Source organism: Helicoverpa zea, chromosome 5 (genome assembly GCF_022581195.2).
Source record: "Helicoverpa zea isolate HzStark_Cry1AcR chromosome 5, ilHelZeax1.1, whole genome shotgun sequence".
NCBI lineage: Eukaryota > Metazoa > Arthropoda > Insecta > Lepidoptera > Noctuidae > Helicoverpa > Helicoverpa zea.
In genome coordinates this window covers 2855204-2882898 of record NC_061456.1, presented here as the reverse complement: position 1 = coordinate 2882898, position 27695 = coordinate 2855204, and the positions used below count along the sequence as shown (strand labels likewise).

Below are 27695 nucleotides of genomic sequence, written 5' to 3'. Positions count from 1 at the left end.
CAAGTTTCTAAAAGCCTTTAATTTTTGCAAAAAGAGAGTCAGTGTAAGAATTAATTCTAGTTAAAAGCAGTTAGTATGTAATTCAGTTAAAAAGTTAATCAAAGTCTTGGGAAAATATCAAGTATTTACACAAAGAGAAACAAAATGAATACTTTGATTACTAATGATTTATTAATCAAGTTTACAACGATTTACAGACGTCAATGAAGTTACTTTTCAAAACAGTAAAATTACTGTTTTTAAATTAACATTTTATTGAAACAAATTATTGAATTGAAGTTTGTTCGGGGACAGAGACAATTAACGACAAAATGGTTTTTGAATAATGATAGTTTTTTTTTGTAAATACAAAACTGTTAGATTTTATCAAAATGTACACAAATTATTGATAAAGTATATGAATTCAAGATTGTTTAATTGAGTTCCTCAAGGTGTTCATCGGTAGAAAATTGCAATCAAGGGCATAATCCGAAGCGAATGACTTCACTATATCTAACGTTCCTAATATCTACGCTGTTGTAATATTACTTAACCTAACACTTGCAAAGAAAACATTTGAATAGCAGCCATAATACTACGTCTAAATATTACTCAAAAGTTATTTCTAACGTTATCAATAACAATATCAATTACACCTTATCTAACGTTTAACCTATCCTAAGTGTAGCTAGGAAAAGCCTCGTCTGATAGTTTAGGAGATTTATACTAAGCCTGCCAACAAATTAGGCTTCTTCCAGATTCGTTTTGTGGAGTCTAAATACGGACGTCCTGAATCTACGGCCTGTTGAATCCCTAAAGACCAGGGGCTACCATCCTACCTACCCTAGCCTACAGCTAAACACTAGCATAATACCATACGCCTGCTACCACTTACTCTATCATACTTCCACTAAACCCTACGTTACCAGGCTGAAGCTCAGCCGCTAAGGGTACATATCATCTAAGCTGTATTCTAACTTAGTTACTCAATTATATACTAGCAAATATTGTAAGTCGTCAAACACTGAATGTGATAATAATTATAACATTATTCCTATTAATAAAATAACCTAAGTCATCGCCCGGTTTAATGTGCTCATTTTCATACCTATCTCCACTCCATAAGGTCTACATTACATTGTTGGAACTCCGTTCTGTCTTACATCTCTAATTCATGTACTAAAACTTAATGATGAGAATGAAATACAAATAAACTATGTGAATAAACCATGTTTATAAATATTTTCTGACCCCGCACTAACATAAACAACGCAATCATTTTAATTTTATGGTAAATTTAAACATTGAACGACTTATTTGTCCTATTACATAATTATCAGTTTGAGAAACATTTGAATTACAAAGATATATAGCTAGTGAATATATATAAAGTTATACCTAGTTTATCTAGATAGATAAATCTCATATTCGCCTCATGTGTTTACTGCTGCCAAGTATTGTTCATAGACTTTTGTAACTAACATCGCTGCCTAAGATCCGCTGATAATAAGCCTGCCTGACGCCGCCAACATAATAATAAAACATCTGAAAAATTAAATAAGTTTGCAATAGTTAAATCTAGGTTCGTGTTCCTTCATATTGGTGTTAAATGTTCTAATTGGAGACGATACGTAACAGTGAGTTAGTAGAATAAGCTAACTAAGCATCTCCGATATTAAGACTGTGTATGTCCTCTACTTGGCTAACCAATAGATGACGGGTGATGGAGTTTGGACCATTTTAATTGATGGGCATTAATCATATTCTAACATGCTTTGTGTTTTGTAATAATGAGTGCTTATCATAATACTATTAGTGTGTGGATATTACGAATTGCTTCATTCGAATGATTATATCCTTAAATTCTGCTAATCATTTTACTGTCGAATGTAGTCGGTCAAGTACTTGTCACTTGTTTAAGAAAAACTATTAAATTCGTATTGGTCTTGCCATAAATACGTATGTAGACTACGACGCTTAAAATAATTTGAACGTTATAAAGTATCTAAAATTGTTTTCGACATTGTAAAAATTAGCAGAATCGGGCACCAAATAGCATTAAAACAAAGGGGACTCAAAAGTGCCCAATGACGTTAGTGAATTTCGCAAATAAATAAATGAAGAAAAATTATAAAAAAAAAAAACTATATTAATACCTTGAATTTTAATTATTTTTGTTCTAAATTACGAAGGTGTTATTAATACTGGTGAATATCTAGGGTCCATCCTGCGTCGTCCACGTTAACGAGTCGGTAAATTGATGAAACTATGTGTCTATAGTTTTGTAGATGGGACAGGCGGCCATGTTGTAAACGACGGAACCTTACGGGGTCTGCAGGAAAAGCGGTGACATTAAATACGTGAACAGTTAATTTTAGCTCCTGAAATAATATTAAACAACAAAATATATTACATAATTATTTAAAAAGTTAATCTCATCGAGCAGTGTAAATATATATTGAATTTGTGTCTAAACCGATCCCTCCAACTGTGGTGTGTACTAGATGGATGTTCGTGTCATTTTATATTTGCATTTAAAAGCGTGGAGGCACTAAACATCCCAATGCATAATATGAACAATAAATATTTAATTAATTAGATACTTGAAAATGTAAATTAGTAACAATAAGCGTACTTTTTAGAGGAATATGTACAGCTTGACATCAACCCCATAAAGCAAAACAAGGTAAAGATTTCACGCCAGCACTGGACAAAGACGGAATTAACCAAACCCACATTTCAGAACCGCAAGAAAAAACAATATCTTTACAGAATTTAACATGCTATATTTGGACAAATTGAAGCACATACAGAAACTAATTTCCATCCATTTAATGAAAAACAAATAATTAATGTAGGTAACGAATATACTTTTCATGCTGTTGGTTGCGTAAAAAGAAATCGGGCAAATGAGGAATTACTTTTCCACGTTCACGTAGATTGCATTAATTGCAATAATTCAGTGCATTTAGAGGAACAATGATTAGGATGTGCCGGATCTACCACGATTTTTTCAACAAATAGTATGTGTGCGTTCGTCTACGAGTTTTCGTAAAATGTATGTAAAATTTAAGTGTTGGTTTTCCTAACCTACAAGCGTGAGAATTTTAAATAAATCTATTACTAAGAAATATAGGTACCTAGTACTTATCAATGTCCCTACTTGCATTTGTTAATGCTCAATAAATTCTTAGAAACAAATTCGGTAAATATATTCATATATATACGTATTTTTCCTATCGTATATTAATATATATCGTATATTTCCCACCTAAATTAAATAACCTTACGTATATAGAATACCTAAATCCTACATTTTGTACTCCTCTACTTAAATAATAATTTTAAACATCGTCTTAATTTTCATGTTGTCAACTGTAAATTGCTGAAAAATAAATGTCCCTACATTCATTCATAAGAAGTAGTGGAGAATACCTTTTCTTTCAATTATTTTTACCTTCGAAGTAAATTTTAAAATTTCAATGTATACCTAATAGTTTCAGAAACCTGACTGTTTCAAAGGGCTTTATCTAGAAAAAATATAGTTGTTCTAAAGTGCATTAACAACTTCCTATTCTGTTAACATAATCGTAGTACTTCAATTTGAATTCCTATATATTTTCCATCTGTTCGTAATAGCTTTTCTATATTTCAATTGCTTATCATTCTTCTTTCATGTAACTTTTCATTTGTTTTTCCAAGTTGTTTGTTTGTCAAACCTTTTTATTGAATTAATTAATTGAATGTACCTAAATTAAAATACCTTCTATTATCTGATTCATTCTTAATCGTGAATGTGATTTAATACATCTATATTATCTGATTGTGCCTTATGTTTTCCTAGAATGTCTTGTTATCCATAATTGATAATTAAATATGTAAAATCTATTTAAATAATGTTAATTGAATCTTTGATGTATTTTTCTTAGCATCAGTACCTAGCCTTAATTATGTAGGTACATACACTAATATAATATAAGTATTTCGATTTCATAGCCTACCTATTATTATTCATATATCCTAAATTTTCACGTTTCTATCTAATAATTATTTAGTAATTTAATATGTAATAATTAACGTTCCTGCCTAACTAATAAATAATAGATATGTTCCTATGTGCCCGTAATTTCCTCAAATCTAACTCCTACCTAGATGTGGTTGATTTTACTTGGTGTTTTATATTTCTATGCTATACGCTTATTTGACCTTCTTTTTTATATAAAATCATAATCACATTGTGGTGTTAATATATCTATATATTCTTATTCAAATGTAGATACAATGATGTATAGTATAAATTATGTTTTATTTCTTAGATGTCATTACGTAAATTTTGTTATAACTTATCTTAAAGTTAGAAGAGTATATAAAAAATATATTTTATACAATAGTAGGTAGGTATGCGTTTCTTTATGAGCTTAGAAACTCGTAAATCGATACGTAAATAAGAAGTATATACTTAGTAATCGATATCGTACGTTTATCGAGTCATTGAATGATAACTAATTAATCGTTATTGATAATACTCGTATAAGTAAATAAAGTTCATAACCCAATTTCAAAATAGCGGATAAATTATAGAAATTAAAATGTATTTACTTCGTCGGTGTGATAATTTCTATTTAAATATATATAACAGTTATATTATTCGTTTTTAATATTGATTTATATCTACCAGTTTTTGTTTATATATATTTCGCCAGTTTGTACCGTGTAATATTATTCTGCTTTGTGCAAAATAACACATAATTGAATTATATAAAAATCCTTAGTCACTTGAATATACAAGGTGTTGTTTTGCATTTGTGCCATAGTTCAGGAGGAGGACATACAATACGTAAATAATCGATTGGAATTACAGTAGATGGGAAATAACTAATATGCACTGCTTTTTTTGTCATTGTAATGTCGTGGTATTTCCGAAGTAATCCAATTTTATGAATGAAATTTATGAGTGATCGTTGCGTATGCTTTGTGTTTGCGTTTGTGTGAGGGTGCAGCACGGTTTTAACGCCAGTAACATACGCGTCAAGTTTAAATAAGGCTAGATGACATTTACGGAATTCCGAAAAAAAACTAAAGAAAAAAAATTACGTACCAATTTTTTTATTGATTTGGGTCGAGAATCATTAGCATAATTACCTCCTTGAATATGGCACGGATGCAAATCAACAGCTTGTATAATATATACATATTTTTGAAAAGATAACGAACCAATTAAATTGTATTTCTGTTATTTTAAATAAATCATAATGAAGGCCAATCTAATGTAAAATATATGTATAGTTACGAAGATAGTTATGATTATAAAAAAATAAATAGATCGAAAACTTTACTAACTGTATGTCTGACACCTAACTATGCAAATTATTCACATTAAAATAATATCATTTAAATATAAATACTGGCGTTATAAAATATACAGCTATTTAATATTATATTATTCGCATAATATAAATAAATTAACCGTCAAAAAAAGTAACTTCACATTTGAATAATAATTATTTTAATTTAAATAATGACCCGTCATTAATAATTAATTTTAAATGAATACCATGATAATAATTCTAGCTCATCATCAATGTGTAAATGAAAAACCATAGAGAAAAAGAATATTGTAATGATTAATTTTCATTGTAAAATATTTGAAGGAAAAAACATATATCATTAGTCACAAATATTCTTATATTATTGAAATGTTTTTACAGTGTACACTCCGTATAAAATAATGTAAAATATCAATGGCGAAGTTAAATCACAGTAAAAATATTAGTGGATTTGTAAATAATTTCATTATTTGTAGTTTAAAGAAAACGTGAAAAAAAACGCATGTAATAAATAGAATATGTATTAAAAAATAGATAAGTTGCTATACTATTTCCAAATATAATTTGAATGTTATTAATTATCCTAATGCATTCTTAGATATTTCGTCCGTAAGAAATCAATGGCAGTTTCCTTTAAAAAAAAAACTTGTAAGACTTATTATTAGATAGTTTTCAAAACATTTTCATATATTTTTTTTAATTTTAAACAAGATGAAAAACCGTACCAACTTAAGTAACTTGACATAAACTTTTGTACATGTACGAATTATATAAAATGTTTCATTATAAGACGCCCGCAATAATTATAGGTACCTACTTACATTATTACCTCTATATTGTTTTAATAACATTGTACGCCCTTACATATATTTTTGCCGTACGTAAATACCATTCTCATTTGGTAAAAACCTAATTAATGTTTTATCGTTCTCATAATCATCATCAATAATCGCCTTAAAAATACTAATCCAATAAACATCGGATTTCCCTAACCGCTAGAATATCAATACTTTGATTGAAAGCATTTTATCAATTTTACCCTAATTAAAAAATCATTGCCTAAAGCAGAAACTTATGAACGATTGCTTCACTTTGTCCTTTGCGTAATTTTATGCATATTTGTTAATTTTCAGTTTCCGTAAATATGTGCTTTATCCATATACATGAATTTTTGTAATACATTAAAACTGTGAATATCGAAAATATATATTATTATTTATATATTATATAAGAAATGGTATTGAGACTATAAAAATAACAACCTATGGGTAAGATTGAACATGGTAAAAATCAGTCAACAAATAGAGATAATAAATAAGCGTTTACTAAAATTATGATTTTTTCAATTTGGTATACCTAAAGATAAATATTTAAACGTTCACTTAGTTTTTCAAGTTTCAACCTTTAAAAACAAATAGATATACAAATACGTCTCTTTCTCATATCATTAAAAACATTGTATTTAAATAAATCACTGACAAACGCCTTAAAATATAACATCCCTGTAGTCAGCCTTAAACCTAAAGTTAATGTAATATATTTATTTCCTTCAGTATAAACGATCATAGTATTTCAGAACCTTTAATCAAAAACGTCAAAAAATAATTGGTAGGTAATCAATAATAAAAAAGTCATGTCTTAAACCTTATACAAAAAGAGGTGCCGAACTTGACATTATGACAATAACGTCGATCGATTATAAAATAAAATTAAAGTTATTGAATAAAAAAAGAACTTAAAATAATAAAACCTACTGATTATACATCAAATAAACTTTAAAAACCTGACATTAAAATCGATCAACTTAGTTTATTCCTTGTGCCGTCTTCTCTGAATTATTTGGCATGAAATAAACTTTAAAACCTAACATTCAAATTGAAGAACTTAGTTTATTTCTTGTGCCATTACTTCTCTGAATTATTTGGCATGAAATAAACTGAACATTCAAATTGAAGAACTTAGTTTATTTCTTGTGCCATTACTTCTCTGAATTATTTGGCATGAAATAAACTGAACATTCAAATTGAATAACTTAGTTTATTTTTTGTGCCGTCTTCTCTGAATAATTTGGCATGAAATAAACTTAAAAAAAGATTGAAGAAATTCGTTTATTTCTTGTGCCGTCTTCTCTGAATTATTTGGCATGAAATAAACTGAACATTCAAATTGTATAACTTAGTTTATTTTTTGTGCCGTCTTCTCTGAATAATTTGGCATGAAATAAACTTAAAAACCTAACATTCAAATTGAAGAACTTAGTTTATTTATTGTGCCATTAATACTCCTTCCTTACCGGAAAAATCCGAATTCACACCGTGCTAACAAATAATTGAGAAAATGAGAGCGCTTTAGAGGTATAAAAAAAATACTTAATCCTAACGTAATCCTAATATCCTACGTGGTAAAATTGCTTTTTCGTATAATAATTTTCAATAATAGATGTTCAGTCTCGAAAACCTTACCTGAGTTAAATGCTCCTTATAGAGGTATAGTGTATTATAATAAAACGAGATGAATTCTTTGAAGAGTGAGATAAAATCACGGTAAAATATATTTTCATTATTATTTAGCAAAATTCTAATTTTCAGTCTCAAAAACCTTAATCGAGGTTTCTTATTGGTCCAAATAAAATATGTAACTATAATTTCTTTTTCTTTCGTCATACTTGTTGATTAACTTCGTCAACTTTCGATATCCATATTTGTAAGATTTTCAAACTTCTTTCATGCTTAATTTATTTCATTTTTAGGATAGTTCCTGAGCGCTTTTTTATTGCTTGTAATTGCATTTTTGTAATCTGTGTGGAAACATTAAGTGGATCCCTATTGGGTACCCAAAAAGGTAAAATAATGATTTACGATATCTTCGGACTTCAGAATCAATCATAAAGTATTCACAGGACTTTCCCTTTTACCTGAACGACGTAATATATCTTCTTTAATAAAATATTACCGAATCAAACGTAAGCATTCCCTAATGATCGATAGCTAGGTACTTATAAGCATTAAAGCTCTCATCTTGTAATACTTCTTTGTAGCCTTCAATATAGTTTTCATAGCTATATAGGGTTTTTCAAATAATTTTTCAAAGACGTAAACTTTTCTTTTTAATAATACTTCCTCCTCATCTTATTTTAATTTCTTGCCTTTTACAAAAGGCATGTAAAAATCCGTCTGTAGACTTTAACAAGTTCCTATAACCTGAGTGAGGTTAAATATAAATTCTTTGCCGTTTTCTCAAAATTGAAAATTTCAGTTTCAAAAACCTTAGGCCGTTCCAAATAAAATACGTACAACTTCTCTTCGTCTTCTTTCTAGTATTATTTTATATAAAATGTCGAGGTATGTAAATTACATATATAACATACGTTACAGGCTTTTCATACTTTGGTACCGACTTAATTTTTATAACAAATCATGTCTACGCCTACGTTTTTCATGGTTTTATGTAATTTTTCTAGTTAAGGATGTTTCTTTGTTGCTTATGTATGCATTTTTAAAATTCCTCTTACACCATTAATAATAGGGTCTCTATTACCTAATTGAGGTAAAATAAAGAGATTTGCAATATCTTCAAACACTTGAAAGTCAGTCTTAATACCTTTACAGGACCTTTCAATGTTTTCTGAGCAAGGTAATAGGTATATTTTTATAATTGATTCGAAAGTATGTTTTAACCTAAAAGATTTTTATTACATATTCCAAAATGTGATTTCTTCAAATGGAAAATCATTCCAATTATCATTTCTTGGCATTTTTCCTGCCTACTATGTATTTTATAAAAATTTTGAACGTGGTTATCTAATTGATTCGAAAATCAAAAAGTATGTTTTAAAACCCTGAGAGGTTTTTATTACATATTCCAAAATATAATTTCTTCAAATGGCCAACCATTGCAATTACAATAATTCAATGGGCTTTTCTTGCCTTTGCGATCTATTAAAATTCAGTCTTAAAATCTTTACAGGTCTTCTATTACCTGAACAAGATAAAATAACAGATTTGCGATATCTTCAAACATTTTAAAATCAGTCTTAAAACCTTTAGAAGACTTTTCCTTCTACCTGAACGAGATAATTTTATGATTCCTTTGAAAATTAAAAAAGTCAGTCTTGCTTGTTATAATTATAAGCATCATTATACGGTTTTCAAGATTTTCAATTCTTATTTCTTAGCACTATTGCTTTGTTTGCGTTTGTATTTTTTCTTAATTCAGTCCCAAAACCTTAAGAGGTTCTTACTACCATCTGAGGTGGAATAAAACTATTTGCGATATTTTGCAAAATTATGAAACTGTTATGGGATCTTCCTCTTTACCTAGGTACATGTTCATATTTGTTCATAAAAAAAATATCATTCTACGATGTCAAAATTTTCAATGTTAATGAGTTTTTTCGCATTTATCTCCTGGTTGAGTTTGCATTTTGCAAGAAATCAGTCTCAAAAACCTTAAAAGAGGTTAAGTATATTTTTTTTTGTGATATTTCCACTCAGTCGGTCTCAAATCCTATACTGAAGTTTCCTTTTTTACCCGAACAAGGTAATAATTTCGTTAGAAAATTTAAAAGTCAGTCTTAAAACCTTAAAAGGTTGCTTAGTATTCCAAAATAAAATTTCTTCAAACGTTCTTCAAATTATGTCTATCATTATATGGGTTTCAAGATTTTCAATTCTTATTTTTTGGCACTATTCTTTTACTTATTTTGTAATTTATGAAATTCAGTCTCAAAACCTTGAGAGGTTGTCTACTAGCATGACTGAGGTAGAATAAAACTATTTGCGATATTTTGCAAAATTATGAAACTATAGGTAATGTGATCTTCCTTTTTACATGCATGTAAATATGTATTAATTTCATAAAGGAAAATACCATTCTACGATATCAACATTTTCAATGTTTCTGAGTTTTTTCACAATTATCTCCTGGTTGCCTTTGCATTTTGCAAGAAATCAGTCTCAAAAACGTAAAAAGAGGTTAAGTGTAGTATATTTTTTTGGTATTTCCAATGCATACGTCGACTACGTATGAGTATAGACTGGACTTTCCTTTTTTACCTGAACAAGGTAATATTTTCCATAGAAAATTTAAAAAAGTCAGTATTGAACCTTAAAGGGTTCTAAAGTATTCAAAATATATTTTCTTCAAATGAGATCATTATACGGTTTTCAAGATTTTTAATTTCTTGGCTCTATACTTTTGCTTGTCTTCATAATCTATGAAATTCAGTCTCAAAACCTTAAGAGGTTCTCTATTACCTAATTGAGGGAGAATAGAACTATTTTTGATCTTTGCAAAATTACTAAAGTATAATAGGATCTTCTTCCTACCTAGGTACATGTTCATATTTTTCATAAAGAAAATGTCATTCTACGATGTCAACATTTTCATTTTTATGAGTTTTTTTGCATTTATCTCCAGGTTGTCTTTGCATTTTGCAAGAAATCAGTCTCAAAAACCTAAAAAAGAGGTTAAGTATATTTTTTGTGATACTTCCAATCAGTCTGACTTAGATTCTATACTGGACTTTCCTTTTTCGCCTGAACAAGGTAATATTTTCGTTAGAAAATTTTAAAAAGTCAGTTTTAAAACCTTAAAATCTTCAATTGAGTTTTTTTTCATTTCTTGGCACTATACTAAAGCTCGCCTTTGTTCTTTATAAAATATTACGTCTTAAAATCTCAATCTCGATCTCAGTGGCGTGCACTTGGAGAGGCCTATGTCCAGCAGTGGACTGCGATAGGCTGATGATGATGATGATGATGATGAAAATCTCAAGAGGTTTTCTATAACCTAAAGTTTGAATAAAGTTATTGCGATATTTTGCACCATAAGCCTATTCCTGTGTAAATATTCTTTCCAAAATTACACAGTCAGTTTTAAAACCTTTACGGCAAATTGCTACCTGTTCGAGGTAATATTTTTGCGATTCTTTTGAAAAAAAATAGTCTTTAACCTTAAAAGGTTGTTCAATATTCCAAAATAGAATTTCTCCAAATTAAACATCATTAGATTGTTTGCATTCTTGGCATCTTTCTCGTGATTAACCTTTTGTGTCTGTGTTGAAACTTTTAGAGATTCTTTATCGCCTAAATAAGGTGAAATAAAATGTAAGTGAGTTTATAAAAACCTTATCAGGATCTCACTTTTTTCCCTTCTATTTTCTTAAGAACTTGTGGTTAACATTCTGGCATGCCTGATAAAAAAGCTATTTTCTTTTCAGCAGTTTGGATACCAATATAAGTAATTTTGTTTTCAAATTATGTCTAATATATGCTTCAGAGTTTGCCTGTCACTTCTCACAAATGTGTATTTTCTAATACTTGCTTTTAAGCCGACAAATAATTTCGTTGTAAAATTATTTTTCCGCATCCAATGTTTTCGTCATTTTTTGTAATTTTGTCTATTCATAGGTGATTTTAAAGTGTTTCCTGTTCTTGACACTAATATCTATATGTCCGCACTGCATTAAAAACGTTGGTACGTAAGCCTTGCATTTGTTCTGAGATTCATCTACCGTCATCTCGTACTGTTCGTTCCTCAATATCAAGCTCATAGCCTTACACAACCATCAACGCCTCAACTTATAAAACAGTATCTTCCACTGTATCATCAAAACTAATGTTACCAGTTCTACCTGCCCACACTCACGCCTCATCACTACAAAATCTCTACTGCTTTAAAGCAAAAGTCAAATCGCATAATTTCTCTACACCACTGTAACCTTTTCTGATCAGCACCGATTAAGCTCAAACTATAACTGCGGATCTTCTCGCAAGCCTCTACTTCATTTCTAACTGCTAAGTCAGCCATTGCATCAGTATATCCTTATTCTCGCCAATTAGCCTCAATCTAGCACAGGCAATGTTTGTGATTATTCATTAGAAGTCACACTCAACTCTTAAATACCTAAACTTCCACGTCTTTTCTCCTCACTGTCTACACTACTAAGGCAATATCCCACATCGCTCCACTTACTAAGCTACATCAGTCTAGCTTGCAAGCATATGAATTTCAATTCGGCCTTCTAACTCAAAAATCTTCTTCTCCAAAATCATCGCATGATACCTCAAATGCATCAAACGTTTTTGCCTAGCAAGTTCTTCTAATAGCCTAATAGCTCAATAACACCTTCACTTTCACCTAGTACATTTATTAAACCTATTTGTTGCCAAAATTCTCTTCGCTAGTTAAACCAACCCACACTATGTCAACCTATTTATTATCCTATATATGTACCTCTATTATCTCTCTTGATATTTCCCAAATTCCTATTCCTGTTTCCGTCATTCCTTACCTAAAAACAAACCCTTATCTCACGCACAGATCACCCACAACGAGAACCGCACCGCACTTTTAACGCTTCTTAGAAACTTACTAATTCTTTATATGTATATTCGTAACAACAATCCGTATCACTAAAGCACCTTTAAATAACTGGGAAAAAAATAGAAGCTCCAAGTATTTCTCCTACCTAATGTAGAAACTTGATCACTACACACAAACTAGTCCTAACAAACTCCACTTGCGGTACTTTCCTAATTTGAAAAAATCTCTACTAATACTGCACTTCACAACGTCACATAGCTTTAAACTTTGCTTTGCTTTATCTCCTAATCTTCTAATTGCTCAAACGTCTGTCAATAAACTACGTGCTACGTATAGATAATTTGCCAAAAATCATTTAGCCATCAAAATCACTTCACCCAATTTATCTCTTGATATTCCTCAAATTAGTTGAAACTGATTTTAATAACACTTTTCCTTCGTTTCTCTTTATTATCTACGTTTATTAATACAAATACCTACTACTAAAAATCTTATGAACCTAAAAGCCACTTATATACTTTACTTATTTTGTCAAAATCAATATAAACACTGCACTTCACACTTCACTAGCTTTGGCCCTACCTACTGGTTTTCTCAATCTTCTATTAGTGCAACATCAAAGATAACTTGCCAAAATCACTTCGCCACTTCACTCTCTCTTGATATTTATCAAATCGATTTTATTTACACTTTTCCCTTCTTCTCTGTTAACCTATATTATCGTTACCTACATATACAAAGATGTTATATTAAAAACCTTCTGTTTAAATATTCCCTACAAACACTACACTTCACCACTTCACAAAGCTTATTAAATTACACCTCATTGTCCTAACCTGCTCTAACATAATAGTATACGAACATAATTGATCTACAATTTGTCGAATAAGTATCACTTCTCCTCCTCAACCACTATATTTTGTTTCTACTCTATCTTCTTAATATTTCTCAAATTAATTCAAACTGAAATCAATTTAACTCTTTCTTCTATTTGGCTAACACCTACCTAAACATTAACAAAAAAAAACCTAATAAGGCACTTGTGGTATGTCACTTCTTATTTTAGAGAACTCCCTACGGATGTATTTTTGCACTACACTTTCCACTTTTCTCATATTTAATCCGATAACTACACAAAACTAATTTTCACTCCACTGAACTAAAAATCATCATCTAATCTATTAATTAAAATCATCTTGCTTCACTTCTTCTAAGTGTTAAAAAAGAACTTGTATCGCACAAACCCTACTTAATCTGTATCCCTTTTCACAAATGAAACCCTAACAAAATACTTTCTTAGAAAACAAAAACAACTACGCTTTAGCACTGCACTAGGTATGCTACAAAACACTCGCTGATATTTAATAGAATTACTAAAAGAAACTTTTCTCTTCTCTGAACTCTAATTCTCTTCTCTTCGAAAAACTTCATTCATCTATCTTCAAAAATATACCGTTAAAAATACAGATATTGATCTAAAATTATTTGTACTCGTCCTACGATAACACCAAATCGCTAGCTTTTATATTCTTCAATTGTTTTAATCTTCAGACTTTCTTTAAAATGCACTACACTTCACTTCACACCGAAAAAAAAAACCTTTAAAAAGCTAGTTTAACTTCACAAAACTCCTAGAGAAATAAAAACTATATTCGTTCTTAGCCTGCCACAAACAAAAATAAGACATACACTCCGAATTAAGAATTAACGAAGAACAAAAGAAAATGCCTGCCTAACTAAAAACTTATTCTATAACAATTGTCTACTAACCAATGATTTACCAATGGACCACCTATCCTACGGAATAACTACATACTAACTAAATTCACGACCTGCTTCTATGTACTAATTAAAAAGTTAGCGAATGCTGTTTTAATCAAATATTGTTATCAGTAGTTAACCTCATGACCAGCTCTAAATCTGAGACATGACACACAAAACCAATTTCTTTAGCGCAATATCTACGAATTTAGTTGAAAATTATTTATCAAACGTTGCCCTAACAATAATTATTGAGAACGTTTGTGTTTTCACATAAATCTACCAACCGAAACACTTGATCACTAATGGTTTGCCGAACCAACTTCTTAATATTATGAGCCGCACCTAAAACGCTTATTTTAATGTTGACCCTAGTAATCCGTTTTCCTTCGTCTACGCTACTAGAATATTAGCTTCAGCTGTTTTGTCATTAAGGATTAAACATCGCCATCATTTATCGTGTTAGTCATCATGACTAGTCCTAAAACATTTCTTACACTGTCTATAATTTTGGTTTCATCACATGATACGTCACATACTTCTTCATGTTTGCAAACATATTTATCGTCATTTTATATTATTAACTAAAGTTCCGTTTTGAATAATTATTTTAAACTAAACCGTACCTAAAATGCTCATCTCTTCAATGTTTATCCTAGCAAATATTAGCTTCAGCATTGTCGTCATTAAAATTAATCTTATTTATAACATCGTCCATCATTTATTGCGTTAGCCACCATGACTAGTCCTAAAATATTTCTTACACTGTCTATAATTTTGGTTTCATCATCATATGAGACCTCAATTAGTTCAATGTTTTCAATTTGTATATTTCCTACTAACCCATGCAAATTCACCTCCACGTAGTCATTTCATCATATTATTTTAAATTACATGTATGAGTAATCGTCTAACTCTCCATACACACCCCCCAAAATAGTACGTTCATCGTTGATAGTTTTCGTATTCGCTTTCATATTTATATTAAACGTAACAAGTTTGTAAATCTCAAAAACTCTTATATACAGAAAATCTTATCCAATTCCTCACGTTTTCAAATCGTTTATAATATTTCATCATTTACCACCATATTTCATCATTTACTCCTTATTTTTTATATAATTCTCGGAACTTATCATCGCATAAAACCCTATAGAAGGTACTTTCTCGTCATCATTAATCGTAACATATCTTCCTTAAGCATCTGCATAACTATATTGTCCGTTTGGTATATCTAACCATGATCTTATTTGAAGTATTGCAAAACCGTGATGATTCCCTAATATCATCTACTCGTAAGCTCTTGAACGCATCGGTTACTTTACCGTTGTATACATCTTGCACCATAATGTTCAATACACTGTAAATAGCTTGTTTCTTATTAACGGACAATTAAAATCAATTTTTGTTTAATTCCTATGCATGATACACAATTTGTGATATCATTTCCTGAATTTGTCTTAACGTCGCTCGTTACCTTGAGTGCTCTTACGTCTTTTAATTTGCCTAAGTGAGCAAGCATTTTTGCAAATGACACGTCGTCATTCCAGACATAATATCATCTACATATCTTTGCGATTGTGTTCCTCGAAGTTTATTAAAAATATTCGTCGTAATTATTATTATATGTTCGTGTATCTTTAAATCTAAACGCATTTTTACTATTTTAAGTAAGTTAAGTACCTAACGACGTCATTACTTAAAATAATACTGTAATTAAACCTATTTAAAATTAATATTTTTACAATTACGTACCTATTTCATAACTTAAATTCATAATTTCAATTTCATAATGTTGTGTAAAAATCTTAAATCTTTTGTCATACGATATTCGTCATATTCCGTTTTTCTCATTTCACAGCCGAACCTAAAAGGTCCTTCGTATAAAGTTGTCCGAACCTTGTTTGTTATTGCTGATATTTGTGAAATACTTTCATGTCCTACATGTAATGCTATATTTACTTCGTAATTTATTACTATTGATTGCATAATGTTACGCAAGTAACCTTGTCCTTCATTTTGAGTATATGAGTCACTGTCATTTGTATGGCTTTTAATTCATTCGGATTCATACATTGAATCTTTAACTGTTGTATAGGAAACGCTTCGTATTAAAGATAAACATCTCCGATTTAAACTTATTTTAAAACACAAACTCTTGCCACTTCTACACTTCATGTTTTCTTAACTTGATCTTCAATTTCAAATTCATCTTCTAATCATCAGTTTTCTTGCTTTTAATAGTACTTTTCCAAATTATCTGTTTTTCAACGACAAGCTTTCTTAGAAATAGAGCGTAGTTATAATGTATTTATGCTGTGCTTCGGTAAAATAAATGCATCAAGTTACAATACTGTTTGACTTGCATCATGTTTTGCAATGGCTGATTGTATACCAGTTCTTATGCGCACTGAATCTAAATTTACTTAATGTTTTGTAACTTTTTTGCTATCTACAAACAGCAATACGTCGCGAGCAGGGAATTGTCTTGCAATATTTTAACTTTTATTTCGATTTAGAATAGCTTCATGGTCTATATCTTTCGTTACGGTTTTAATGTTAACTTTTTATGTATTTCTTCTTTCTTCTATTACTAATTTGATTATAACAATATTTTATTTAGGTTTCTAACTTGCCTCTTCACTCTTGACACCAAAATTTATCACTCAGGCACAAAACTGAACTATATTTTTACATTATTTGAAATGTTCATCATGTATCTTCTGTTTTCATAAGCTAATGCTTCTTTTAAATATGATAAAAAAATAATCAGAATCTCCTTCTCCGTAGAACTATCAGTAAACCTAAGGATTTTTAAGCTTCAAAATTTAATACTTCGCATTGGACCTGCTACTGTCCTTGCTTTTTAAAATAGTATTTTGGAAATAGGAACTCTGTGCCAGTTTAATCAAGGCCATATCGGCAAACTTGTTCGATTATGTTATATGATTTATTTTCATTTGGTTACTAAGCCGTAGTTTATGATTAATACGTAGGTATAATATATTATCGATCTTCCAGATAGTTTAATCCTTGCTCAAAGTTAAAATTATTTTTATAAGTACTCATTCGTCCTGTATATCCGTATAAACGTTACAGTCTTTCATCATTAGAACCTATTCTCCGTGTTTAGACATACACATCTCCTAAGAAACTCATCAATTGTTTTCTAGCACATTAATTTGAAAATAGCTCAGTTGATTAACTCAAATCTCCCATAAAGCCTCAAGTGCAGCTGCGAGGTATATTTTTATATTTAGCTATATTTTTCCATTGATAGCTCATCATTAAAAAATACGTAAAACAAAAAAAAAATCGGCATTTTTTCTTTCATAGTTTTGCAAATCCAGTACATGTATTGACAGTACTATCCGTAGTATCCTTTATGTCCAAATACACCTAAGACTCGGTGGCATTGTCATAACACTCGTTGGTAATTAAGTATTCCATTAACACAACTGTTTCGCTATTATTATCATATTTAACTTCTCTATCTGAATAATAAATATCTTCATTTATAAATAAGACACGGCTAGCATTAGTCCAAGTATTGAAAACTTTACAGCGTCGCTAATTTGCAATTCGTGCAAAACGCAATATTCTTTTTTAATTACAATCTTCACGCAACACTATTTAGAATCATACAATCTGGTAAACCGTTTTTATAAACTATAAAACATGGCTGGTCACTAGGTTTTCAAGGTTTATGGCTTATCTCGTTATATAAAATCATCGTCTTTGTTTCAATTTAGCAGAAAAAACGTTTTTTGCGTTTTAAATACTTCTGTTTCCTTATTATGGCCTCTATATTTAAACTGTGTTATGGCCTAGTGGCTGTCATTATACCTATGTTATCTTAATATTGAGCTAGTCGTGTTATATATTTCATGTCTTTGCTTTTCAACATCTCCTGCTATTAACAGGGTTTCTCCAGGAATTAAAATGACTGGAATTTCCAAAATACACGTCTGCAAAATTGTTTTTTACGTTAATTATCCATAGTTCTGAAGATTTCTAGGCTTCAAGATAATTATTCACACAAGAAATAAATCATTAATAAAAGAATTCTATCAATTATTTAGATTAAATTCTGATGGATTTAAGCTTTATTTGTTGAATAAAGTAAGTTTCTATCTGTGTTAATTTGTCTATTATTACTTCCATTTGCAAGACTAGATTCAGTCTAATAGCAAATTGCCTTCTCTCAAACAGTCTCAATGTCGTTGTTATGAAATCGAAGCTGTCTAGAAATAATATGATTTTCACTAAAATGTTAGTACATTTTAGTATGCAACTCGATTTCTATATACAATTCGTGCAGAATATAATTGGTTACATTCTTCATTTGAACGTGTAAATTACCTTCAATCTTTCAGGCTATCAATCTTCAAAATAATTATTCGTTAGGTAAACTTTACGAGTATCAAAGCAAACTTTAATACTGTTATAAACTTAATTATCCATTAATTAAATCCGTATTGCATTTTTCTTTTGGTAACTTAATACTCTCTTGCGTTATCCAAGTACATCATTGTTCTACGGAAACAATACTTTGTTGATAAAACTTTTCATTGTTGTTACTATAATGGCCGTTTAATATCTGCTTGTCTATGACAAGACTATTGTTCTTGGTCTCTTTGCTTGTTGACTTATCGACAATCACTTATGGTATTCATTTGTTTTTTGTTCTTGAGAACTTATTTAACGATTCTGGAAATAACTGCTCGATTAGTCTTTAAAATGGCAAATGGTAATACGATTTTCCGTAACCTATTTTATCCGGTGCCCTAAACTTAAAATCTAAGGTGCCTACGGGTACACTATCCATTCAACCCAATAAGGTTAATTTTACGACATGCAAATTTCCAAAATTTAGGCACGTACGATAAGAAATAATCTAGCGAATGGTTACTAGCCCATGCAATCACAAATTGAAAGAAGCCTAAACCGTCATAACCTGAGTGTCGATGAAAAGCAAGCTCCGTGGTAAACTTTATTTACTTGTTGTTAAGTACATAATAAAATGACAAGACATCACTACACATCACCCACATGCACTTCACATTGAGATACGAGGAAACATGGATAGATTTACAATTTAAAAATCATCGGTCACAATTTCTATTCTGAAATTTCACTCCACATAACTTCACTATGGGAAATCTCACAACACTTGGGAAGCTAAGCAGAAACTACTGCACTTTGATAGAAAGATTGTACGCCTACAGGTTGTAGTTAATAAAAATAGATATCACATAAACCAACCACAAAAACTAAAAGCAATCACGAAATAAAACTCAACATTCACTGAATTTCAGCTCTGAAATGCAAAATTAGCTTTGTCTTTGGTGTCGTTTATCGATTAACCATTTTATTCGATTGTGTTAAAATCGATTAATAACTTAGTCATCTCGTTTTATTTTAAATGATTTCGCATTTAAAATGCCAAGGATGTTACCGTCACCACGTGAATCTATCACAAATCTTATCATCTAACGTGCTCTCGTGCTTTTATTTACGTTTAAAATCTATTTCACACATATTTACATCATCAAGTTTGTCTCGAAAACTTGTGAGCCTATTACATTTGCAGTAATTCACAATTTTATTACTATTATAACATACATGTCTGTCTTACACTGCGGTTGTCAAAGTGGAGGTCACCAAACCAGTTCACTTGTTAAAAAACAGAAAATTATCTTTAAAAGCTATTTTAGTGCCAAACCTTTTCTTAGTATTTTTAATTTAACGACTTCTTGTTATACCATTTAGCATTATCACATATATAACCAGGATCAATTTGGTTTTAGAACATTACATGGCAAAATTAGAAACCAGTAAAACGAGATCCATTTTTAAGTGAAAATAAAACCGTATAAAATGCAAAAGCTTCAAGTATAAAAGCTAAAACATGGATATTGTTAAACAAAATGTGGTAATCGACCTCAAGCTTACAATGAAATCAAGACAAGAATCAAATGAAGTGCTCGAAGGCTCATCTAGAAACTTTACGACACACAACACAGAAACGTGATCAGCGATCCCTAGCATTCAGTGGGTGATTGTGAATTGTTCGTATTATTATATAGCTCAAAGTAACTCGATGTGGCTACTGTAAATAGTGAGCCAAAGATAGCTAACATACATCTGTCAGTGCGCACGGTGCAACATACCCAAGCAACGAATCTATGTATCTCTCTATTCGCAGTCACAACCCCAAAACGTATGTCAAATGCAGGAGAACCGAAAGCGTGTCTTTGTTAAAAATAATGTTATATTGTCAAGCAATCATCTCAAAAACAAAACGAACCTAAAAGTAGGCTAGTAAACGATATTTTTTAACATAAATTGAGCACCTAACGAAATGAACCAATTAATATCGATTATGGAATAAATAAGGATCAATGTATAGAAGTCGGTCAAAATGAAAAATAATAAAATCCTTAAAAATGGTTAGGATCTTAAATATTAAAGTGTATGTACGTTGAAGTTTTAATAAGCTTTAATAGCTATGCACAAGACGATGATGCTTAAATGACCAATTTAAATCAATCTGCAAACATTGTAATGCTATGGAATTTAACGGAGGAAAATACTCATTACTGCGCAATTAATTAAATAAGGTTACCACATCCTTGTATGTTAATAACAAACAGAAACATTGATTATATATAAATATATACAAGTATATATTGTTTTTAAATCTTATACCTTGAATTCCAGATTATAAAATGTAGGTATGTACAATAGTAAAAACTAAATATTTTGAATAAATAATTATCATTATTAAACATTTTAGAATTAAAATCAGAATTTCACAGTCATTTTCCCATGTTGATGAAAAGAATACGTTGTTAATTACCTATGTTATAGATTACTCGATTTTCTTTTAAAAGTAATGTAATGCCGAAAAAAAAAAACAACCTATCCTAAATGATTTGAAAAAAAAAAAACAATAAAACTTGCTCTAAAACTTGACGTATCGTAGGTAAAATCAGTGTTGCTACTTCATAAGACTAAATTCGCCCTATTTATACTTGTCCCTTTTTACTAATATGGGTAAAAATAATTATGTTCCTAAAAATGTACAGGGTCTACTACGTACTAATACTATTACACGTTATCCGTTTTTTAACAACACTCGTCATCATTTACCGTTCAATTCTTTGCTATTTCAGGTTATAGCTTTTTACCATATTATTAAAATTATAAGGACTTAAATGTTCATAAATGCGAACCACGGGCCCTCTCAACTCAGGAGTCCATTAAATAAAAATAATTTATGAGATTTCATCTAAAAGTTCCCTTTCCTTTGACCTACCTAACTAGATACTAAAATACTGAAGTATCCACCCACCTATCTGTATAAAACTTAGAAAATAACTGGGCGTGCCGTTTTACATTGCTAAAATGTACCAACTCTACTTGTAGTTCAAAGCGTCGCCATTTTGGGTCTATAACGGGAATCTGCAAAACACCTTTCTAATCGTAACAATACCTTTGTTCCAGGTAAGTTTCTACGGAATATACCGGCGTAGATATAATATACGTAAATGTATGTGTGTTCAGCTGTTACCGACCTACAGCAACGTTTATAACAAAGACCACGACAGCTGTTCCCTATTTTGTTGACGTCATTGTTCGTTCCCTATCCGAATACACACAGCTGTCAAAATTATATGTTTGAAAAAAAAATTGTAGTCTCGTGGTGGATTTGTATTAGGTATTTTAGGTATGTGCGAATAATATAGGTACCTCTGTAAGCATATTTTTTTACGATATGCAAAAATATATACTAGGTACTTCGGTTAAAAAAATGTTTTTTGCCTCGTGAACCAAAGATTAATGATCCATAATGGACTTAAAAACGTGATAAGATTTAGGCCGTGGTTATTATTTCCTAAGGTTAATGATACCTTAATTTAACGTTTTAGATCCTAAGTTTCAGAAAATACATTTACGTCGATGATTTCTCTCTTGGAATTATCTACCTACTTAGTAAATTTTGGGAGTATCATCCTATACCGTAAAGTATTATCCTAACATTAAAATTATAAAAAACAATATTTTCGTTGCAAAATATCAGCAATAATCAAACAAGGTTTTTAATTTCAGAAACAAATTGAACACTAGGTATTGAAATTGTAAATATTGCTTTGGTATGAAAAATTCCATTGTTTTATCTAAACAGCTGGTATATACGATAAGCGATTAAATAACATTCACAACAAACAAACGAAGAGAAGGTCAAATAAGACGCCATTTTGGGTGCGTATATCGGCAAATATAAAACACCGGTTTTATACTGATCCTACAGAAAAATATCCATAGAAACACATAGATTAATCATCAAATACGTCCGAAATACTATCAAAGCTACAAAAAACACCAATTTGGATCGTAAATGAAAAGAAAAATATTCTAACACAACCACATCATGGCGTCTAGTGACGCAATTTCAAATAAAAACAATTTCTGCCAATTTTATGCAAAATTTTACCGAATAAAAACAAAAATATAATAAAATAATACCTTACCTTACATCTTATCCTTAAAAAAACGTCTTCCCCTGCTTTATACAATCAAAAATAAGAGGATCTACGCAGTACTCGTCAACCGGGCGATGACTCCGCCATTTTATGCGCTAACGGGACTTGCCACCTCTTTAGCTATACTCCGTACTTTAATATACATTTTTAAAACTATTTTGTTACTCGGTATGTGCCTACATTTTAAAGGGCCTGACTGGTCCTACCACTACTCAATCCTAAAATACATGGTATAAACCGAACCTCACCACTAGACTTGGAAAAGGTATCTCGAAGAAACCCCCCCGCGTTTCAGTTTATATAGCCATTGCGTCAGATGCAGGCCCCCTCAGCCCACTTTATTACACGACCGAATTGGAATGCCCCGATAATACCACGCTCGTTTTAGGATACAAACAAACCATTCATAATGGTAGACCTACCATTCTAGAATGTTCTTTGCCGCATTGTGAGAGACGAAGTTATAAGAAAGAAAGGGATGGCGTTATGTATTGAATTTATTTTCTAGAATGATCGTCTGCAAAGCCGTGGAGGGTGAAAGAGATGGAAGACAGATTGTGTGAGATAGCAATATACTTTAGAATGTTCTGGAATCAATAACGATTAAAAGTGTTGCCAGGGTTTCCAACAACTTACCCTAGTGGAAAAAAAATCCAGTCATGCCTACTAAATATTTGAAGGGATCATATAATTAATTGCACAATATGTATCATCAGTTACCTGGTCTTTTCCCAACTATGTTGGGGTCGGCATCTTGTCCAAACTTAACTTAACTTTAACTTAACCACGAGCATTGACTTGCACAATATGTATGTTGAGTATTAAACATGAAAAACCTAACCCTTATTCATAGTTCGTTCGTGTAGTTTTAATCAACTTGCTATTGTTTAATTATGTAGGTAATTTTCTTGTTCAAAAAAACTTTCACATTTTTATGGTCACCAGTTTCCCGTTAAACCTTATCAGCGTTTACATCCCATGCATTCTATGGAAATTATTTATTTTATAACGAAATAAAATACTAGGAATTTAATGTACTTAAAACAATGCCTATTTTAATCATCCAACCAACACCCATAAACGTTCAATATAATCAACACATTTGTTGTCTTCAGACAATCATATACTATTTTTTATAGCGTGATATAATTTTATAAATGTTATATCGAAATAAATAACAAACACATTATGATGAGTTGAAGTAGCTATACACAGTTTGATTGTAATGGAATTCATAAGAGAATACAGGAATAACTAAAAAACTTACCCGTACCTAATATAAGAGGACTAGAAAATTTAATCAATCTTGTGCCACTTTACTGTGTTAAATACACGAACGCAGTCATATGACGTATATTAATTATATATATATTAACTAAAGAACTTATAATTTAACTTTATAATTTATATTAAATCTCATTTATAACATAACAATTTACCACTGTAACGGGGAATTTTTCTACCGCGGTATCACCCATTATTGCTTTCTCACTCTTCGGGTCATAATTCTGTCTCTTTCTCGAGCTCTGATTGGTCGGTAAAAATAAAACTTCGAGAAAATTCTTGATTGAACGACCGTGATTGGTGCATCCAGTAGTTTCTAGATTGTTCTGACACGCTATTGGCGCAGTATATAAGCGGGCGGCTAGCGCGGCAAGGCATTCAGTATTTGAAAACACAAACAAGCGAAGAGAAGTGAAGAAGCGGTAATACTACCGAACAAGTTAACCCAAAGCGATTTGCAATCAAGTGGAATATTCAAGCATATTTTGAAGAAAGTCAAGAAGAAGTATAAGAAAAATGCCAGCCATCGGAATTGATCTTGGTACCACCTACTCCTGCGTCGGAGTATGGCAGCATGGAAACGTGGAGATCATCGCCAACGACCAGGGCAACCGTACCACACCATCATACGTCGCCTTCACAGACTCCGAGCGACTCATCGGAGATGCTGCGAAGAACCAGGTCGCCCTCAACCCTAACAACACAGTTTTCGACGCAAAACGACTCATTGGCCGCAAGTTTGACGACCCGAAGATTCAACAGGACATGCAACACTGGCCCTTCAAAGTTATCAACGACTGTGGAAAGCCTAAAATTCAAGTTGAATTCAAAGGAGAAACGAAACGATTCGCGCCTGAAGAAATCAGCAGCATGGTACTGACAAAGATGAAGGAAACAGCTGAAGCATACCTCGGTACCTCAGTGCGCGATGCAGTAATCACAGTCCCGGCTTACTTCAACGACTCACAGCGACAGGCCACTAAAGACGCCGGTGCCATTGCCGGGCTGAATGTACTGCGCATCATCAACGAGCCCACCGCCGCCGCCCTCGCCTACGGACTCGACAAGAACCTCAAAGGCGAACGCAACGTACTAATATTCGACCTCGGCGGTGGTACATTTGATGTATCAATCCTTACCATCGATGAGGGCTCTCTGTTTGAAGTAAGGTCGACCGCTGGTGACACACATCTCGGCGGTGAAGACTTCGACAACAGGCTCGTCAACTTCCTCGCCGACGAGTTCAAACGCAAGTTCAAGAAGGATATAAAGAACAACTCACGTGCCCTTCGTCGACTACGAACCGCCGCGGAAAGAGCTAAACGTACATTGTCATCAAGCACTGAAGCTTCCATCGAAATCGACGCGTTGCATGAGGGCATCGACTTCTACACCCGAGTGTCACGCGCACGATTCGAGGAGCTGAATGCAGACCTATTCCGCGGTACTTTGGAACCAGTCGAGAAGGCTCTTAAGGACGCGAAGCTAGATAAGAGCTCTATCCATGACGTTGTACTCGTCGGTGGCTCTACTCGCATCCCGAAGATCCAGAACATGCTGCAGAACTTCTTCTGTGGCAAGAAGCTGAACCTTTCCATCAACCCAGATGAAGCCGTCGCATACGGAGCTGCAGTACAGGCAGCTATTCTGAGCGGCGAGCAGCACTCAAAGATCCAAGACGTGCTGCTAGTGGACGTCGCTCCTCTATCGCTCGGCATTGAAACAGCCGGCGGAGTTATGACAAAGATCGTCGAGCGTAACGCTAAGATTCCCTGCAAACAAAGTCAAACATTCACCACCTACTCTGATAATCAACCGGCTGTCACTATCCAAGTGTACGAAGGTGAGAGAGCTATGACCAAGGACAACAACCTGCTTGGCAGATTCGACTTGACTGGTATCCCACCGGCACCACGCGGAGTTCCTAAGATCGACGTTACATTCGATCTCGACGCAAACGGCATCTTGAACGTATCGGCCAAAGAAAACAGCACAGGCCGCAGCAAAAACATTGTCATCAAGAACGACAAGGGCCGTTTGTCGCAGGCTGAGATTGACCGCATGTTGTCGGAGGCCGAGAGGTACAAGGAGGAGGACGAGCGCCAACGAGAGAGGGTAACGGCTCGCAACCAGCTTGAGTCGTACATCTTCAGCGTGAAACAAGCGCTGGACGATGCTGGCGACAAGTTGAGCGAGCAAGACAAGACATCTGCGAAGAACGAGTGCGACGAGGCGCTGCGGTGGCTCGACAACAACACGCTCGCTGAGAAGGATGAGTACGAACACAAGCTGAAGGAGCTGCAGCGCACGTGCTCGCCTATCATGAGTAAGATGCACGGAGCGGGCGCGGCCGACGCGGGCGCCGGACAGCAGTACCGACAGCAAGCACACAGCGGACCCACCGTCGAAGAGGTCGACTAAACTTCACGAACTCATTAGAAAATAGAAACACGATATTAGTGATCTGATCTCTAGTCCCACCAGAACTGTATTTCCAAGTGAGAACTTTAGCTTGTAAGTTAATTTATTGTAATGTTAAGGATGAATGCAAAAGATCATGTGCTGACAAATAAATAAATAGATTTAAGTTTTAAACATTTTTCTTTTTCTTAATTTCCCAGTCGCCCACCTAATTTCCCATTGCTAATGGTTGCAAAAATAGTACATAAGTGCTTACATCCCTCAGTCTAAACAGTAAACACACACCCACACAACTATTTTAAATTTAAATTATTACATAAACACAACACACTATGTATAGACTTGGCTCAAGCAAAACGATCAAGAGCACGTTGAATGAATCATAATGACAAAATAGTTTCATACCTTAGCTCAAAAATATGTGTATATGATAACAACCCACTTACCTAGCGTCTATTTTTAAAGTAGACACCACCCATGGCCATAAGCTACCATGCCTAAGTCCAATATAGTAAACATTTAGTATTGTATACATGAGGGGAAATTATTTAGGTACGCAATGACTGTCCTATCGTTAACTTAGGACATAATCATCTCCCGAGCCTTTTCGCAACTAGAGGTATCTTAGGGACGGCTTTCTGCAACCGGTTAGACTGGAAGCCGACCCCAATATAGTTAGGAAAAAGGCTCGGAGGATGAGGATGTTAGGAACGGCTTTGTCGTTAAATTAGGACGAGAATCATAAGTACCTACTGCTAAATCATTGACTTGACGAAAACTTATGGATGGCAAAGATCACCGACGACATAAACATCAGTTTTCGACAACTATATACTTATTATGAATTTTTATTAGCAATTTCAAAAGTAGACGTTTTTAAATTGTCGGTGAACTTAATCTCAGTGGTTGAACACTCAGTTGCCGTGCTGCGCGAAGCAGGTTCAATTCCTTAGTTAGGGTACCTAGTTCTGAGTTTGGGTGCAATGGGGTGAAGAACAAGAACATGGTCTAAGATACCAGCGCTCAGAGCCCCATAAAGAGAAACCTC

General features: G+C 32.3%; 1 protein-coding gene and 1 long non-coding RNA gene across 2 annotated transcripts; one reads left to right on the top strand and one right to left on the bottom strand.

The window, feature by feature from the left end:
* On the bottom strand, positions 1 to 23205 carry LOC124630243. Its single transcript, XR_006984406.1, has 3 exons — positions 22931 to 23205; positions 2136 to 2311; positions 1 to 1524 (listed from the first exon to the last, which is right to left on the bottom strand). It is a non-coding gene; the product is annotated as an uncharacterized LOC124630243 (long non-coding RNA).
* Positions 23206 to 24580: 1375 nt separating this feature from the next.
* On the top strand, positions 24581 to 26821 carry LOC124630722 (heat shock protein 68-like). Its single transcript, XM_047164701.1, has one exon. The coding sequence runs from the start codon at positions 24743 to 24745 to the stop codon at positions 26645 to 26647; it is 1905 nt and encodes a 634-aa protein (XP_047020657.1). The 5' UTR covers positions 24581 to 24742; the 3' UTR covers positions 26648 to 26821.
* Positions 26822 to 27695: the final 874 nt, after the last annotated feature.